General features: G+C 40.4%; 2 protein-coding genes across 2 annotated transcripts; both read right to left on the reverse strand.

Moving 5' to 3' along the window:
* Window positions 1-1,174: 1,174 nt before the first annotated feature.
* Window positions 1,175-6,537, reverse strand: LOC125902703 (RB-associated KRAB zinc finger protein-like). Its single transcript, XM_049599242.1, has 4 exons — window positions 6,178-6,537; window positions 5,878-5,939; window positions 3,512-3,605; window positions 1,175-3,412 (listed from the first exon to the last, which is right to left on the reverse strand). Exons 1-4 carry the CDS (start codon window positions 6,383-6,385, stop codon window positions 2,355-2,357), a joined length of 1,422 nt encoding a protein of 473 aa, XP_049455199.1. The 5' UTR covers window positions 6,386-6,537; the 3' UTR covers window positions 1,175-2,354.
* Window positions 6,538-7,263: 726 nt separating this feature from the next.
* Window positions 7,264-17,866, reverse strand: LOC125902494 (zinc finger protein 181-like). Its single transcript, XM_049598876.1, has 4 exons — window positions 17,436-17,866; window positions 13,874-14,467; window positions 12,026-12,781; window positions 7,264-11,002 (listed from the first exon to the last, which is right to left on the reverse strand). The coding sequence occupies exons 1-4, from the start codon at window positions 17,671-17,673 to the stop codon at window positions 10,203-10,205; spliced, it is 2,388 nt and encodes a 795-aa protein (XP_049454833.1). The 5' UTR covers window positions 17,674-17,866; the 3' UTR covers window positions 7,264-10,202.
* Window positions 17,867-18,382: the final 516 nt, after the last annotated feature.

Consider the following 18,382-nt stretch of genomic DNA (forward strand, 5'->3'; position numbering starts at 1 on the left):
CCATTTGATGGATTTCTTCCCACATGATGAACTGCTTTTTGATTCTCAGGAACAGACATAAAATTTTATAAAATCTTCTCTCAAGATCCTGAGTAACTCCTCGAGATTCACCACAGTCCAAAATATATGGACAAAAAAACATTTCTTGCACTTTTTCCTGTTACCAAAGTGCCCAAACCATGAAAACCATGTCTGTGTTTTCTTGTTGAGTTCTGACTTTTTATGTTCTTATTATGTATTTATTGTTGAGTTTGTGTTTTGTACTGTCTCTTGTGTATGTGTTGTTGGGCTTAATGTATTTTAGAGGGTATTTTACAGGCAGGCATCGCAAATTAGCTGAGGCTATGAATGCCATGGTGTGTGGCATCACTTTCCCATAAGCTCTGTCTTCTCACAGTAGCACAACCTGCAAATTCAGTCTAAGTTTCCCAAAGTCAGAACACCAACACATAAATACAGGTGGTGTCCACAGCTGTCCTCTGTGAGAGAGAAGATGGTTGACATTTTTACTGTCTGTTTGTCCTTCACCTTATCAGCCATGTTTACCCTCCCATTTTCTTTTCTGTCCACTCAATCCACTGGCGTGGGACACTCAAGTCTATACTCTGCCTGTTCCCACTTTCTAGCCCAAAATGCATCACTGTCACTTGTCCCCTTCCTCCTCCTACTCCTTCTCCACAAAAAGAAAAGACATTTTCCATGACACTCGGGCAGCAGTGTTTATAGCCTTACAAGGTCGTGAGAATTACAGGAGCTGTCTTTTTCCCTGCAAGGAATGAGCAGGTCCACGTGTCCGCACAAAATCAGCTGATGCACTGTAGTGCTGGGAAGCAAAGCGAGGCTCAGACAGTACACTCTGTTCACACACACTGACGTAAGTTCCCTTTCTAGTTCTACAGGTTAGATTTACAGGTGCTACAGAATATTCAGGCCTGCTACATCCTCTACACATCTTAAACTGACATCTCAACTGGATCAAATATTTAAAAAAAACACTGAATACTGAGCAGACAGCAACAGGATCAATAGTGGATTGAATCAGTATAACATGAATGTCATCAATACAAAGTAAAATGTGATAAAATCTTCTGTCATTGCAGCAACACTGTGCTGAGAGCCAATGCCTCAGGTTTATAATAAAGGCTGTGAAACCACTGAGGGTCACACTTGAGAGGCTACCTTTACTTTTTGCAACAGGAACTTTAAAGCATGAAGCTCCTGTTCCTGTTCAGGCAGCAGCACTGTGGAAAATTAGTTCCCTCACTGCAACTGTGATGTTTAAAAGGATGAGTTACACTGCCCTCTGCTGACAATTCACCTACACAGTGACAAAACTACAGGCTTGAATGAGGCCGTAATTTGAGTAGTAGTGAAACAGTTAGTAATGAGTAATGATTTTGATCAATTATCTGTCATTTATCAAAATAAAAATGCCAATCATTCCCTGGATCCAGCTGTGAGGATTTCCTGATTTTCACATTTTACATAATTATAAATCTTACAGCTTTGGGTTTTATAGCGCTAGTTAGAAAACAAACAATCCAAAGGCTACATCTTCGGCTTTGAAAAAAATGGGATACATACTAAATAATACTAAAATAATTAATAAAGATCAATTGAAATTGTTGGCTTCAATTCAAATTCTGAATACCAAATAAATACAGTGAATGATACCCAACGGCAAGAATTACCTGAGAGTTACATACAGTGAAGAAATCGAGGAGCTTTATAAATCATAACAACGAGCAAAGGATTTTTGGGGATATGTTTTATGGACAAATTCAACTCAGAACAATAGTCAGGCAGGTTTTCACCAATGTTGACACTGAAACATAAACCTGAGGTGCTTCTCTGTCTCTGAATGGAGAGCCCTCTTGTGACTGTAAAGGAGAGACTTAATGGGGATAATGAGCATCTTGTGCTTCTACAGTTTCAGTGCTGAGATGAAATAAGGCATATTTCTACACGAAGAGCTAAAACAAACTGTCTATGAGTGAAGATCAGTATGCAGGTAACTGTAAGAGGGAATCCGCAGGGTTTTTCTTTTAATGACTTCACATTTTAGACCTTGTTTTTTTGGATTTCTAGCTTTGGAGGTTTCTTAAAAATACTGACTTGTGTGAATTCTGTTTGAGGGTGCAATTCAGTTTTGTTTTAATAATTAGAAGTATTTAAAAAAGAAGCAAACATCTTAAAATCCATCCAGATGGATTTTGCATAGTAGAATATGCTTTAATATACAAAGTCTGTGAGCAATGCCACAAAGTCACAAGTCCCCGAAAAGCTCCCTGGCTTTTTGGTTTGGTTCATTTTTGTCATTTCACCTGAGCAGCTTCACTTGAAACATCTCCCCCTCAGCTGTATGTGTGAATGATTCTGTGCCGTTTCAGATGGTGCATCAGGATGAAGGTTTTCCCGCACAGCGAGCAACTGTAGGGTCGTTCCCCGCTGTGGGTGCGCTGGTGGACCCTTAGACTGCTCTGCTGCGTGAACCTCTTCCCGCACTGTCCGCAACCGTACGGCTTCTCGCCCGTGTGTGTTCGGTGGTGTATGCTGAGGTGGGACGAACACTGGAAGCTCTTCCCGCACACCGTGCACCAGAACGCCCGCTTTCTCTTATGACTTTGCTGGTGCAGCTTGAACTGGTGCAAACGGCCGAACGTCTTCCCACAGTGTGAGCATGCGTAGCCCCGTGCCGTGCCAGAGAGAGGTTTGTGAGGGTGGAAGCTGCTTGTTGTGAAAGTGTTGTGCGAGTGACTTACGACTGCTCTATCTCCAGCTGCAGTCTCCCTCTCGGGGTGTTCATCTGGCTGCCTCAGATGTGCAACATGCGAGGGGTTTCTCTGCGAGTAAACTTGTTCCTTCTGCCTGTCTTGCTGTGATAGGTTACCCTGAGGTCTGGGTTGAAAACTGGATGACTGTGGAACATCCTTCTGATACTCACTGTTGTAAATCCCATTACACGGCCTCTGAGAGGACAGCTGCTGGACGTTAACAGACTTGGTAGTGTTAGAAACCACATGAACATCAGAATCGTCCGGAAATGTGTTGGAGTATTCCTCCACCACACTCGAAAAATCAGGAAAACCAGCATCGATATCATCACCTTCAATTATGGATGACCAGAGCTGATCCTCCCTTTCGTCCATGGAAAAGTCAGCTGCATGTTGAGTGTGCTTCCCCGCGCCGTGCTGGCATCTATCCTGACTGAATCCTGATCGATTCTCCTCCTTCTCGGTCTTGACAGTAAACTGAAGGCCACTGATGTCTCCTGCATGCTGACCAGAGTCATACAACTCACCAAACTCTGATGTTTTCGGCGCAGTGACCTCTGGGTGGTTCAACCGACGGTCCTCTCCAAGCTGCTGGCTCTCTGCAACGTTGGCTGGATTGCGGTATTGTACAGCAGAACCTGACAGTGTTAGGAACATTCAAGAGGGAGCATGTAGTTAATTTGAGCCTTTATGTTGCTGGATATAATTCTTGCACAAAATACAGTTCTTTAACTCACCAATTGGTCCAGCAGAATCACTGATCCACAGCGCCTCATCTGGACTTTCTTCTTTAATTGTGAAAGAAACAGTGGCGTCGTCAATATCAGGAAACTAGACAGGGAGAGGATGGATTAAACTTTAACTGTAAACACAACACGGACATATTGCAGGGAACAACATGAAAGTTGGTAAAAAAAAATGCAAGTAGCTGGTAGATTTGCTTCACTCACCAGCTGAAGAACAAATGTTAATCTATTAAACTGGGGTAAAATCTGAACATTCACTAACCATTCAGCTGGTCGACAAAAAAGTGATTTGTCACCCTGTATATTATCACCTTATGAAGTAGATTCGCTGAACTAGCTAGCAGATATTTACTTATTTATACATGAAGCAGACACACAGCAACATTAGCATTAATTTTGAGTCGTGTGTCTGGCCACCTGGCGGCTGTAAATCCAATATACACTCTCCTTTTAGCTCTGTTTGCTTTCCACCGTCTCCTGAGGGAAATATCTGGCTCTTTCTGCACTAAATTGTCCACCATGTTCACCAGCTAGCTCCTTATTATATTTGTCTGGATCTAGGAAGTTAGCGTGCTGTTGGTTTTTCATTTTAATCAGGCTTTTAACTGATGTCTTTATTTATCTATTTTAAATTCCTCTTATAACCGATTTATCTATCTATTATCTATTTTTTATTTATTTTTTATATTCTTACCCTTCCTCTTTTTATGTTATCTCATTTAACCTTTATCTTTTGTTATTTTAGTTAGCCTATAGGTTTTAGTTTTGATGCATTTTATGTCTCTGTTTTAGATCATTCTTACCTAGCTACTAACTCAATTTTATGAGCTAAATAGCTTTTTGTTTATTTGGTTCTTTTTATACCTTTTATCCTATCTTACTGTTTTAGTCCCTCAGCTTTTAGCTCCAGTGTTTCCTCATGGGGGCCTACCACACTGAGAGTTGTTCCTGGTCTCCCGATGGGGGTGCCGTCGGGAGACCGCTCTGACCTGGGTGGCTGTAAGGCACTGTACCTCGGTGTGGGGCCTCATGTCTGCCCAGGTCAGGGTGTCTCTATGGCGGCGCTCCCTGTGGCCGTGGACCATGGGCCCTCTCAGTGTGGACGGCCCCCAGAGGTGGCTTTTTCCTTGCCTCGGGTCTTGGTGCTAGGCCATGTCTCTTTAGTGATAGCTTGTGTGTGTGTGTGCATATATGTATATTTACGTATCTCTATGTCGGGTGGGAGGGTTGGGTTTTCTCTTTTCTTTTTGTTTTCTGTTTTGGATCTTTGTTGTTTTTAACCTCTGTGAGACACTTTGTGTTACTGCTGTATGAAAAGTGCCATATAAATAAAGTTGATTTGATTTGATTTGATTTTACTGCCGGCTGCTGCTGGTGAAAATGACTCTGGTGTTTATAGCATATTTCATTCATTAAAAGCATGTCCCACACCACTGTCAGTGCTAGTCAGGTGAAATTGGCTAATGCTATGCTTCCTACTTCGTGGCCCTGGGGCAAAAAATTGCTACTGGGCCTCTATTAGCCCCATTTCTACCCTTCTCTGATCATCATGTTCAGACATTACTAAAAACCAATTTGTCTACATAGGGAACCTGGGGCTTTGGGATTCCTTGTGGTCTGGGCCCCTGGTTGGTAATCCAGCGTTGATTTAGATCAAGGGTTTGGTTCCAATATGGGGGAGACATATATAAAAGGGTGAGCTGGGGAATTCTCCACCTAAATATTATGAGCATTAGACATTTCATTTCATTCTGGTAAATGTTTTCGTTCCATTTTATGGTGGAAGTGCATTTATTTACGCAATGGAAAACCACATTCTGTTGGCAGGTGACAATTAAAAACATGAAAATATAATGTCATATAATGCAGTAAGGCTCTCAGCTTTCAACTTCTCTCATTTTATGTTATCTCTGCTGAGTGAACACACACAGGCATTATTTACTCTTCCCTCTTAGTTTCGGTCTTTTGTTTGGGAACATAACCTCTTTTAAATGTGCATGTGGCACCTATGTAAATGATAAATTCACCTATTTTTATCAATTTATAAACTCCCGGGCTTTAATAGCTCATATGTGTTTCAGCAATGTTTCTGCATACGTTCAGAACTTTCTGCACATTCAAAACACATCCCACATACCTATGCTCTTTAAGAAGTCAAGAATACAGTTGTAGTATTTCAAGGAAATAATCATAATAATATGAGAATTTCATTTTTTCTTTTTAAATGTTCTGTATATTGAGGGGGAAATGTCCCTTATGTGTCCCCCCAAAATCTACGCCTTTGCTTCCCATCTTCACATAAATTACTGAGTAACTTTATTGACATAGATCAAAGTTGTTATGAAATTAACACAGACCTTAATATCTCCTGTGGGGTGCGGACAGTTCCCCACGTCAGTCCCTCGGTCCATGTAGTTTTCTGGTGCAAGAAATGAAAAACACATTTAAAAATCTAGACCAAAGTGAAATCAAATGTTATACCAGGAAATGCGTCCAATAATATTAACAATGTACATGGATTTATGTAAGTGTAGCCACACCATCCCTACTGTTTTACAAAATATGCATGCGTTTGTCATTCCACATGACACATTATTAAGCATAATACATTAGTTTACTCCAGTCGTCAATTAAAGGCATACATTAATTAGTCTTACCGAACCCCCGCTGTAGCTGTGCATTTTTATTCTCCATCATCACCAATTTCCTCTTCAACATCTCATTCTCGCTTTGCTTTCGAGAGATTTCAAGATGCAAAAACGCACATTTGTCATCGACTAGTTTGGATATCTCTGCCACTGCTGCTTTAACCAAAACCTCCATTATAGAGGATAACTGGGTCTGAAAGGGAATGCACGTCGCCATGTTTATTCATGCAAAGTTACATGCGAGAACAAAATATAATAAATAGGTCCGTCCTCGCGATGAATTTAATAAAAAAAAATGCGAAAACAACCGACGCACTAGAAAATTTTACATCCCTGTTTCTAGCTAGCTGGAACCTTTTCTTCCGTGTGGCGGAGGGCTTTACCGTAAATACATGCGTAGACACACAGTGAAACCAACAATGAAAAGAGGAACAGTGTAAGGTGATGGCCTTCACGTTTATTTGCTATCACTCGTAGGTGTTTCGGGTAAAACATGAGTAACTTACCTTTACTAGTCTGTTAGACAGCTGCGCAGGCTTTAAACAGTTTGTATCTATCAACTCTGCCATCTGGCAAACAAATATCCCTCAAACACAAATTCACAGCAGTTAGTAGCCCTACATTTCATAACCCTTCTCTGCAGAACAAGTCACCTAAAATAACCTATAAAAAAACAGGCTTGATTAAATAGTCACATATAAACTAGTTGATCTGTTTGCATTTTTAGTGTTTTACGACAACTTAATTCTTAATCTTCACTGTTTGACTGTAGAAATTTGAAATCTAAATTGAGTGTTCCCCAAGGATCCATTTGGGGTCCTCTTCTGTTTTATGTGAATCACAAATCTTTTCTGCAAATGTGCAAATCCTGAAAGAAAAGGATGCGAGGTGAGAGACAGCAAAGGAGGAGGAAATGGTGCAGGAAATATTAACATCAAACAATGATTTATTTACACTGTTATTAAAATAACCAGAGTACTGGACTCCACAAGTGATAAACTTAGTTTTTAATGTATTTGAAAATACAAAAAGCTAAACAAAGACAAACTGTTTTTTTTTTTCATTCATCTTTTGAAACATAATCTAGCATCCTGTAAATTGTGATAAACTTGTGATGTCTGTGAATCATGCGACAGTTGGGTGTTAGATTGACAATTATTCATCAGTGAACATTTTAAATTAAAAAAAGAAAAAGAAAAAACATTGCAGTGGTGGGGTTAGGGATTTCATTCCCATGTGAAATATGTAGGCACTCATCACACTGTACTGTAAAGGGTTTTGTGTCACCGTATTGGCCCTAGACAGGTGCCCTTCTTGTGGGCTCAGCTGGAGGGTTAGTTATGTCAAACTATTTTAATGACCTCTTCAGGTCCAGCCACCTGCTCCAAACAAATGCAAAGTGCGCCATTCATTCAGAACCAACAATTTACTCAACCAGTTTAATGGCTTTTTATATTACAGCTTTCCACATGCTTAATGCTTAATGCATCATACGTTCTATCTGATAACCAATGTCAGTAACTTCGGGTATACATTGTTAAAAAATAAAATAAAATTAAATAAAGAATAAATCTTCCAAAAAATAAATATCAGTCCAAGGGAACACACAACCAAAGAGAGACTTCATATTACGTCTTTTTCCAAATACATGATTATAATGAGTACCCTGTGTATCACTGAGGTATTTGATGTTTCTTAAGTTTCACATAATGCAAAAGTTTCCTGCATATGATTTAGCATTAACTTCTTGTAGTCCTCTCCCTTTCTCCATGAAAATTATCACCGTATTATCATTAGTGGGACACCTGGTACATTTGAAATCCTGGCCTGTCAACATTTGCTTTAAATTTGCTATTTGAAAGACTTAACCAGCAGAATATTGAGCCAACATTATCAGAAATATTTGCATGTAGCCTTCAAGGCAATGGTATCTTGAGGTATACAGCACATTGTTCTATGAGGATAGGGTTTGCTTGATTCAACTTAAAACAAAGACACTGCTGTTCATCTCTTTTATCAACAGTACACATCTCTGTAAATTTTTTAACAATGTCTTCAACTTAAAAAAAAAAACAGTAGTACCCTCACTGTATCCTCCGTGAAAGAAAAACCAGGCATTATTCCATATTTTAGTATACTGATGTGGAACCGCGTCACAAAAGTGTGTCATAGTATAATATGGTCACTGCCTTATCAAAGCTTGATGAAACTGATTGATTTCACATTTCCCTTAACAATGGCACATTAACAAATCTAACTAAAAAAGAAAACTGCAGTGGCACCCCCAAGGCGTGGTCACAGGGGGCCATGACCCCCCGATACAATTGTTGGCCACCCCATTGGACCCCGTGGGTGAGGCTGTGGTGCGTTCAGTTTTTAAGCTAGTGCGAAGGAAGTGGTATGTTGTGAACCTAGACCATCTAAGGCATCCACTGGTGCCAACCATTTTACCATAGCTTGATGGCAAGAAGGCTTAAGAAAAGATTGAAAATTTGGCTAAACTTTGACAAGGGAATAACTGGCATGGCGATTTTTAAAGAGGTCCCCTGAACTCTCACCTCAAAATATCTAAATGAAAATGGGTTCTATGGGAACCAACCATTCTCCCTAAACTTGAGAAACTTTGCTCCTTAAAATCAATGTACTCCTTCAAACTAAAGCTGTATATATCTCTATGTATGTATGTATCTTTTTAAGGAAAAGGACAACTAACCTATCTGAAGAGCAATAAACCTAACAACGGTACCCATTTTATGGGACTGTTGTGGAACTCAACATGTTAGCTCTATTTGTCTGTGCACATCAGATCATCAGTAACATTAACTGTAAAATAAGAAACCAAAGTATATCAGTATGCGATGCCTCTTCACATAGTTTTCTACTAGCCTATATACTCAAACAGCATTATGGTATTCCTAAAATTCAGCTAAGGCTTTTGGTTTTGGTGTGCCACCCCAAGATTTTTAGTGGCTCCATCTGACCACCCCTATGAAACATTTCTGGGGGTGCCACTGAAAAACTGTACTAATTTTTTTTGTCGATAATGCATACTGTAATTTGTTCCAATTCAGCCAGATCACTAAATATTGTTTAGCCAAAAAAATATATTGATATTTTTCAAATATCATCACAGCCTACCTCACACTAAAGAACAAAAAATATGCTAACAGCATATCCTCGGTGATAAAAAAGCATGTTGATGTGTTTCCAATCAGGAAATTCAGTTACAGTGCAAAATTATTTCTCATTACTTGTTATTTAAAGGACGTATCTTAAAATAAATGTCTCTAAACAAAAAGAGAAGGTGAGGTTCGTTTAGTTGGACAGAAAAAGGTGGAGTTACAGTCTATAGTGATGACACACCATACTTTCTTGATAGACCAAACTGACTTGGGCTGGTTTTGAACTGTGAAAACAGCAAAAACACAATGGTTCAGTAGGCAACATAATCAGCATGTAATCACGTTCTCATGTTATTTGGCCATTACCATTCTCAAAATAAAGACAAGTATCATTGAAATAATTTAGCAAAACTAGTTATCAGTCTGAGTAACCGAAAATGTGGCGGCTTTAATTGCAAATTCAAACACTTGACACTGTTTGGGTTCTCTGAGTAGTTTGAGTCATTATAAAAGCCACACCAAAGCTCTGGCCAGCTTCAAGCAAGCAAGGAGCAACAGTTAAAGCCAACAATCATCAATCATCTTTAAAAAAAAAAAAAAAAAAAAAAAAAAGTCTTCTATAAATGAGAAGATGGAGAAGGTCAAAGTAGCAGGAAAACATTTGGTGCAAAGTACTTGAAAGATTGGACCTAAGTAGTACTGAATATTAAAAAAAACGAATGCCTTTTGTTCTTAAGCTTTAGCTGTTGGAAGTTTTAGGACGTCAAGTATTCATTTCTGTATTTAGTTATATGTTACATTGATTCGTCAACCGTTATAAATTAACTTGTGCACTTGTGTTACGACTGAATGTGATGAAGCTCCTTGGAGAATCATCTAGAGTATTTTTCCTTGTGTGCATCACAGATAATTTTATTCTACATGCAGTTTAAGGTGCAACTTCAGGATGCTCATCTGATTAAATACCTTACCACATATCTCACAGCTGAAGGATTGCGCTGTGATATTTTTACACTGGTGCCTCTGAAATAGACTGAAACTATCAAAGCTTTGCCCACAAGCTGAGCATATAAAGCAATTTTGCCTGGTGGCGTCCTCGCCACAGCTGTCCGCATGGTTGCCTGAGGCAGTCATATTAAATTCAAACACACCTCCCTCATGAGTCCTGTCACTCACAGCTGTGTACTCACTCACAGCCACCTCTGGCGCAATATGTTGATCTTGCAGCTCAGGCGCTAAAGTCATATCGGAGCTTCTTGATTGCATTACTGAATACTGATCACTGTGCATCATTTCTTCCTTTTCTTTGGTGTCTAGAAAAGGCAGATCCCTTATTGGTGATGTATATCCCTGCTGCTCACTGGCTTCTCCAACAGCAGGACTGAGGTGATACTTGACATCATGTAAAAGTACACAGACAGTTTGTTCAGTATCACCACTCCTCTCCATCCCAGATGTCCACAGCTGACTTTGATCTGGTGCTCCTGTGCTGTTATCAGCCCCTGCCTGACTTAGAGTCTGAAAATCCTCCCCATTTGGCTCCAGTTTCACCATCACTGTTTGCTCACCACCTGCCTCGCTGTATGTGGTGCCCAGTAAGTGTTCCTCTAAAACTGCCAGTCCGGGCTTGGGTTCTGCCAGGTTCTTCAACGGTTGATTATCAGGCATTGTAAACATCAGGTGATGTGCCTCCAGCACCTCGGTGTTCTCCCCTTATCAGAAAAAAAGGCAAAAGAATTAAATGAGCAAATACTTTTAACAGATGAACTTGAGCTTCTTGTGCTTTCATATAAAGCAGTGGTGCTTGTGTGCACGGTATGGTTCTAGTAAATGCTGGAGTTAAAAATGAATATTTTACAACTATAAGTTGGCTTAAGTTTACTCTTGATTTAGTATTTTTTCATATAGAGCTCTGTATCATGACATGCCAATTTTGAAAATATGTCTGTCCTATTTTTTTTAAGTTTAGAAAACCCACCCTGTGTGACACCTTTGGAGGTAGTAAGTCTTTTTTTTTTTAAGCAAAAATGCCACAAATCCTCTGTTTCCAACTTCTCAGATGTAAATAACTGTTGGGTTTCTTGGTCCTCAATGCTAACTAATATCGTACACATTTTGCATATCAGAATGTTGGTTGAACAATACAAGCAAATTGATTATGGCAACTTGGACTAGGTTTATGTGTCGGGTATTTATTTACCATTGTCTGACACTTTACGGATGAATTGAGTGATCAATTAATCAAGAAAATAATACAAATTACTAATATTAACAATGATCTGAGGTGTAATTACCAGTTTTCAAAATACCCCTTCAAAACTGATTTTTTATTTTATTTTTTTGACCACAATAATCATGCTTAATATTATTTGGCCAGCCATCAGATCCTGGCTGAGGATGTGAATTAATCTGGCGATTTTGCTCTTCTATACTCCAAAAATGCCACAGAAGAGCAGCATATTTGGCATACTTAATACTATACTGGCAGAATTTAGCATAATGACCAACTTAATTATTTCCTGGATTTTGTTTCTGTTACCATAGTCCCAAAATTTACGTAAAGATGCAGGAAATAGATTCAAAATGCAATTTTTTTTCCTGGGGGGAAGACCCCCTCACTCCCCGTATTATTGTGTCCCCTCCAATTTTCAAACCAAAGTTACGCCCTTGAAAATACTTGTTACTTGCAGCCATAGTTGGTATCTTGTCTGGGAATGACACTGTTTTTCTCTTACCATTTCTGTGCGTTTTCATGTGGCCCTTGAGGCTACTCTTCTGATTGAAGCACCTCCCACAGATATGGCAACCATACGGCTTCTCCCCAGTGTGAATTCGTAAATGTCTCTCGAGGTGTCCAGCTCGCTCGAAGACTTTGCCACAGTACGAGCAGGCGAAGCATTTCTTTGGTTTGATCACCTGAAATGGCCTGCATCCTCTCTGTCGGTGGTGATTCAGTGTGGCTCCTGCCATACCATGCAAGCCTGCTTCACTTGATATCATAAGTGTGTCTGAGGATCCATATGGTGTTTGAGACATCATGCTGTTTTTGAGCTCCCCATATGGTTTCCCTGGAAAGGAGAACGTGCTACAAGAAGCTTCGATTGGTGGTGGCAGTAACTGTGCTATTCCTGGGAAAGACGTCATACTGTGCGCCGAGCTGCTGATATACTCTGTACTGCTGATGTCCGTGTTGTTTTGTCCTTGTAACCTGTGCATCCACTGCTGGCTGTCTCTCTCGAATGTTGCGAAGTCCTCCCCTCCTTCCCTTGTCTGCTCGTTGCCTCCATGAAACAGCGGTTGTGCTATATTCTCCTCTGCAGGCTCAGATTTGATGTGTATGGGTGTTGGGAGAATGTCCTCATTCTTAGGTAGGCCATCCTCAGTTTTCACCTGGCTCTCTTCCTTGGGGCGAAGAGTATCAGCACATGGATTCACCTCAGGAATCTGCTTCTGTTCACACACCTCGATCTCAAGTGGTGTGGGCTGAACACCTGTTTGAGTAGAAAGAAGTCGTCATATGCACTTTAGCACCCACATCTACGAAGTCAAAAGCTTCTTACTGTCATGCATTATTGTCCTCAGCAAATCAGGCTCTTCAAGTTCTCTTCGATTACACAAAACAGAAAAAACTAGCTCGACCAAAATCATGATACCAAACCATCTGAAAGGAAATGTGTGAAGGCATTTTGGATTCACCACCACTGATGGGAAAAATCATGGATAAAGGTAAATCTGTCTGTCGCCACTTCGTCCTGCAGAAATGTCAGCATGAATATGAACTGAGATGTGACCCCAGTAATTAATATCCAATGAGTCTTGCCCCTGGGAAGCAGAGAGGATATAAAAGACCGGCCAGCCAGGCGAACACAGCTGTCAGCGGGGCACTTTTAAGTCACCATCCCCCCCTTTTTACTCTTGTCTCGCCTAAACCACAGAGTTTTTCTCTGCTTGCTGTGACACAGAGGAATGTCGCAGCCAGAGACTTTCAACTGTCAAGTGAATTAAGACTGCAAGACAGAGGACAAAAATACCACATAGAAGAGTGCAAGTGGCTACCACAATGTTGGGGAGACCTGGAGGTCCTTCAAGTGAGGAGATACATTTACTACTTCTCCACATAATTTTTTTCTATGGACAGACACACATGTTATTGAAGGTCCAAGGGAAGTATTTACAGTGATCCCAGACATTCAGGTTTGAGCCCCCACGACCCTGAGACCCTCCCTAATCCTGCTCTGCTGAAGAGACCTTGATGGAGACACTAATCCCCACCAGCTCCCCAGCCAAGGCTCCTGACCGCCCTGAGCTGCAAAACAGAGGGAAGAATTTCTTCATTTTAAAATTTATTTTCAGACATTTATGAGAATAATGCCTAAGTGCAGAGACTCTTTGGGGGCAACACCCTGCTTTGCAGGTAGATCTAATCTCATACTTAAAAAAGTCTTTCACTCTTTCCTGATGACAAGCGTCAGTGGACAAAATGCTTTTCTCAGGGTCAACTCTCAAAGCAGCTGCTGACAAAAGGGAGGACTTCTTCATTTTTTCCTGCAGCGTTTGCTTAGAAAATAAAGTCTTGTACTTACATCTTCTGTGAATCTTCATGTGCTCCTTCAGGCTGCATTTCTGATTAAACCGTCTCCCACATATCTCGCAGAGATAAGGTTTCTCACCAGTGTGAATCCTCTTATGCCTTTCCAGGTGCCCAGAACGCTCAAAACATTTACCGCAATACGGACAGATGAAGCCCTTTTTGAACATTAACCTCTTCACCGTCCTCCTCCGCACCGTGTTGTACAAGTTACGATACTGACTGTAACCCAGCAGCCCGCGGCTGAATGAGCTCTGCTGAAACACACCAGAGCTGCTGCAGGGCACAGCCAGTCCCGTGTCCAGAGACGATTCAGGAACACACGACAAGGAGTTCTGGCCTAAATTTAAATAATCTGAGTTGTTGCATCCTGTCTGAGCTTGTGCTGTCTGCCTCCACTGTGCACTGTCCCTTTCATACGTGGCCGACTCTTCCCTCAGCTGGTCAGGTTGTCCTGCAGCCTCCTCACTTCCTTCTTCCACGGGTTCACATTTCACCTGCACCTCAGGTACGGACACGCCGTTTTGGTCCTTATCAGCGTGCCCCTTTTCAAGCAAGGTCCTCTCATCACGAACGTCACTCTGACTCTCTGTGGAAAGGCAGTGATTAAGATGTTTTTTAAAAGGCAGGTCAAATTGTAATGTTTTAATGTCATAATTAAATGTGTTTATATACATTGGTCAGTAACTTAATTTACACCACACCAGCAAAGCACACTAATAACACACCTTTTGTGATCCTCAATCGTATGACTATCTCAAACTTTAATTTTGAACCATTTCTGTTTTGAAACCAAGTTTTGGTGAAATCTGAAATCAGTTACATAACAATTTCTAAAAAAAAAAAGTGACATAACTGTTGTGCAATCATAAAAACAGAAGACCACTGTTAGAAATATAACAGCTAGTGCCTGAAACCGAGATTTTATGACATTTCGGCTATGACTGACGCAATAGTGACATAAGATCATTTTTTTAAGATGATCTGACACAACTGTTGGCATATTAATCATCCAGCAGTGACTGAGCAACATTTGCTTTCATTTAAAAGTGTATAAGATTTAGGGGGATTTACTGGAATCTACTGGTGTGGATTGCAGGTTGCAGTAAACTAAAATGTTTGTTGTTCAGAAGGTTTTTACCAGAAGCTGAAATATTTGCTGAGGTCTCTTTCTCTCCAAAACAAATTAACCAGCTGATTTAAACCAGGAAATCGCTGAATAATGCAGAAATCAGTGTTTTTCTGATGTTAGCGGTGCAACTCAGGAGTGCAATGATACAACGACCTGGATCGATACATGGGCGATGATCCAATATTTTCAGTGCAAAGTGAAAAAAATCAGTATCATCATCTTTAAGATATTTCTTTGTTTTCTTTATTTTGAAATTCCCATGACCTCTCTGCCACAGTTTTTGTCCAAGCACAACTTATTCCTAAACATCCAAACAGTGCTAGCTGCCTGATGCCAGGCAGACACACTGGCAAGCAGCCAAGAAAAAGAGAATATTTACTGATAACGTCTCATATTGATTTCAGGGCCCTGAATTGAATCAAATCAAAATAATATTGTGGCAGACTTTGTGACATCAGGAAATATTGTATCGTTGTCCAAAGAATGTATAGAACATTGCATTGTGATGAAACTGTTGACTTACACCCCCAAGTGCGACATGGTGATCTCCGTAGATGAGGAACCACCCCTTATATAGATAAAAACAACTCATTCTAAGATAACGAAAACACAACAATTCTTATTTCAGGTGACTGTACAATAAAGAAAATATACTTAATATACTGTACTCCATTTCTGCGAATATATCCCCCTAAATCCTACACACTGAACCTTTGAGTTGGTGTTTGTGTCCACTTGGAAAACTTCACTCCTATATATTATAGCTGCTAAATGCTCCACTATGTTAATCTGCTAGTCGCTGACTGTGTCTGTCTGTTGCCTGGTGCTGGGAAGGCAGTGTACTGAGGGGTTTTAAGAGTTTTCTTGCTGAAAACTATGTTATGACAGCACAGAGAGTGAACTAGAACAGTAATTTAACAGCTAAACAATAAGATAAAACGTAGTATAAAGCTCCATAAAACTGGAGATTTATGAAATATTCCTCTGAAGATTCATCATGACAAGTGACCTCTTTTGCAGTCATTTGATATATTGGTATAAAATGTCAGGTGTAGCCCCTTTGATGCATGAGGGCATGTTTTAATTTTTTGTTGAGTAGATGTACATATGCGAGAAGGAAGAGTGGGGCCTAAGCAATCTCCAATTCATAGCAATGCCCCTGTCACACTCAAGTTTGGCAGAGGTAGGACAGGATTAAAAGCAGTATACACAGAAGACAGATTCACAGGGTAGTCAAAATGACATAAAAATTAAAAGTAAGCACATAAGTTATTTAAACTATCGTGAAATGTCACTAACTAACTTCTCCTCCGGAGCCTTTGTGCTCCACTGTCTCTCAGATTAACTCATATCGCAGCGGTGCCTGGATAGCGTGACATGTGTGGTTGTGCTGCTGCCGTGGTCCTGCCAGATGCCTCCTGCTGCTGCTGTTATCATTAGTCATTAGTCATACTTCTACTGTTATTATACACATATGACTATTGTCACACTTGTATACTGCCAGATATTAATACATACTTTCAACATATTGTACCGCAGTAGCCAGAACTATAATCATAATATTATTACTTTCATTAATGTTGTTGTAAGCTACTGTCATTACCTGCATCTCTCTCTCTCTCTCTCTTTCTCTCTGTGTCTCATTGTGTCATGTGGATTACTGTTAATTTGTTATGCTGATCTGTTCTGTACGACATCTATTGCACGTCTGTCCGTCCTGGAAGAAGGATCCCTCCTCAGTTGCTCTTCCTGAGGTTTCTACCATTTTTTTTCCCCGTTAAAAGGGTTTTTTGGGGAGTTTTTCCTTATCCGCTGCAAGGGTCATAAGGACAGAGGGATGTCGAATGCTGTAAAGCCCTGTGAGGCAAATTGTGATTTGTGATATTGGGCTTTATAAATAAAATTGATTGAATTGATTGAATTGAAATGAAGCTGCTAGTGTAAAGATACAAAGATTGACTGTATCAGCATCAAATACTGTGGATACACCCATTGTTTCTCTATCAGTTTAACAAATTATTGCTGTTTCTCTTTGTCGAGGCATCTTTGGAGCTGTCACATGTACAGCTGACTGCCAGAAGCAGATACAGTGCAGCCAGCATTCAACCACCTTTACAGCCTTGTTAATAAATGTGAGCAAGTTACTTCAGTGTGCAGGTCCTGCTTTAAAAGGTGCTTATTTAGTCAATCCCCTGCAGGCAGACAAACAAGCAGAAATGTTTAAGGATCTCAAAGGCAAACAAGGTCAGATGGGTGTAAAGGAAGCAGAGGTTTGTGCATATCAGTGCCAAATAAGTCCTGTCCTACTGTGCCCTACATCAGTGTAACAGTAAGGAGTACTGTGAGAGTGCATCCCTGTCAGTTTACAGGGATAACAGGTTAGGTAAAGTGTGTTTTAGGTCTATCTGTGTGAGGTCCATCTCACCATCTCTCCCACGGCTGTCAGGTCGCAGGGTCACCCTCCCCTGCAGTGCTCTCAGCTCGTTGTGCAGGACCTCTATGTTGCTCTTCAGCTTCTTGATCTCATTTTCACCCTGACACATTTCCAGCCGCAGTACCACCATGCCATCCTCCACAACTTTGGTGATCTCCTCCACGGCTGCTTTGGACAAGGCATCGATGATGGAGGCAATCTGAGCCCGCAGAGCAACGCTGCTCAACATTGTTTAAAGAAAACACCAACAAAGTGGCAAGGAAGCTTTAACTTTAAAACGAGAAAAGTGCCTGTTAACTTAGTCCCACTAACTAACCGAGACAGGTCATTGCTGAAGCCGCCGACTGTACACAAACTACAGCTAGGCTTCTAGGTTAGCTCGGTGTTGGTTTTATAGTGTACCGCTTTCAGCTAGCTGCAGCTAATTGGTACAAAGAATAAACACAAGTTCTCGTTTAACGGAAGTGATGACATGGATACCGTAAATACAGGTTGAAAGGCGCAAAGCATATTACAGAGGCACTTCCGAGGTTAGCCCAGTTTTTTGTTCAAAATTAAAAAAGAATATGCAGACACTGTAGTAGTTTAAAACACACAGGCAATAACCCAAGCAACCGTAAACTATAAATTTGTTTTTTTTAATTTATGTTTTAGGTAATTGGGTAAAATTTTCCATAGTGTTTGTTTTATTACACTATACTACTACTATATGTTACCCTTAAACCTAAACACGGGCTGCAGATTAGATACAGCTAGAAGTCCTACATACATTGCATTGGTTGCATTTAATTTAAGTGTAATAATGCCTGTAGTCTATGTATCACCCCTGTCAAAATGAATAAAAATAAAAACAAATAAAGCCGGGGTGTAAGAAGATATTCTATAGGAAAAAACTGCCATCATGCAGTGCATAGATTTCTTTGTATAAACTTAAGGAA

Source organism: Epinephelus fuscoguttatus, linkage group LG15 (assembly GCF_011397635.1).
Source record: "Epinephelus fuscoguttatus linkage group LG15, E.fuscoguttatus.final_Chr_v1".
Taxonomy (NCBI): Eukaryota; Metazoa; Chordata; class Actinopteri; order Perciformes; family Serranidae; genus Epinephelus; species Epinephelus fuscoguttatus.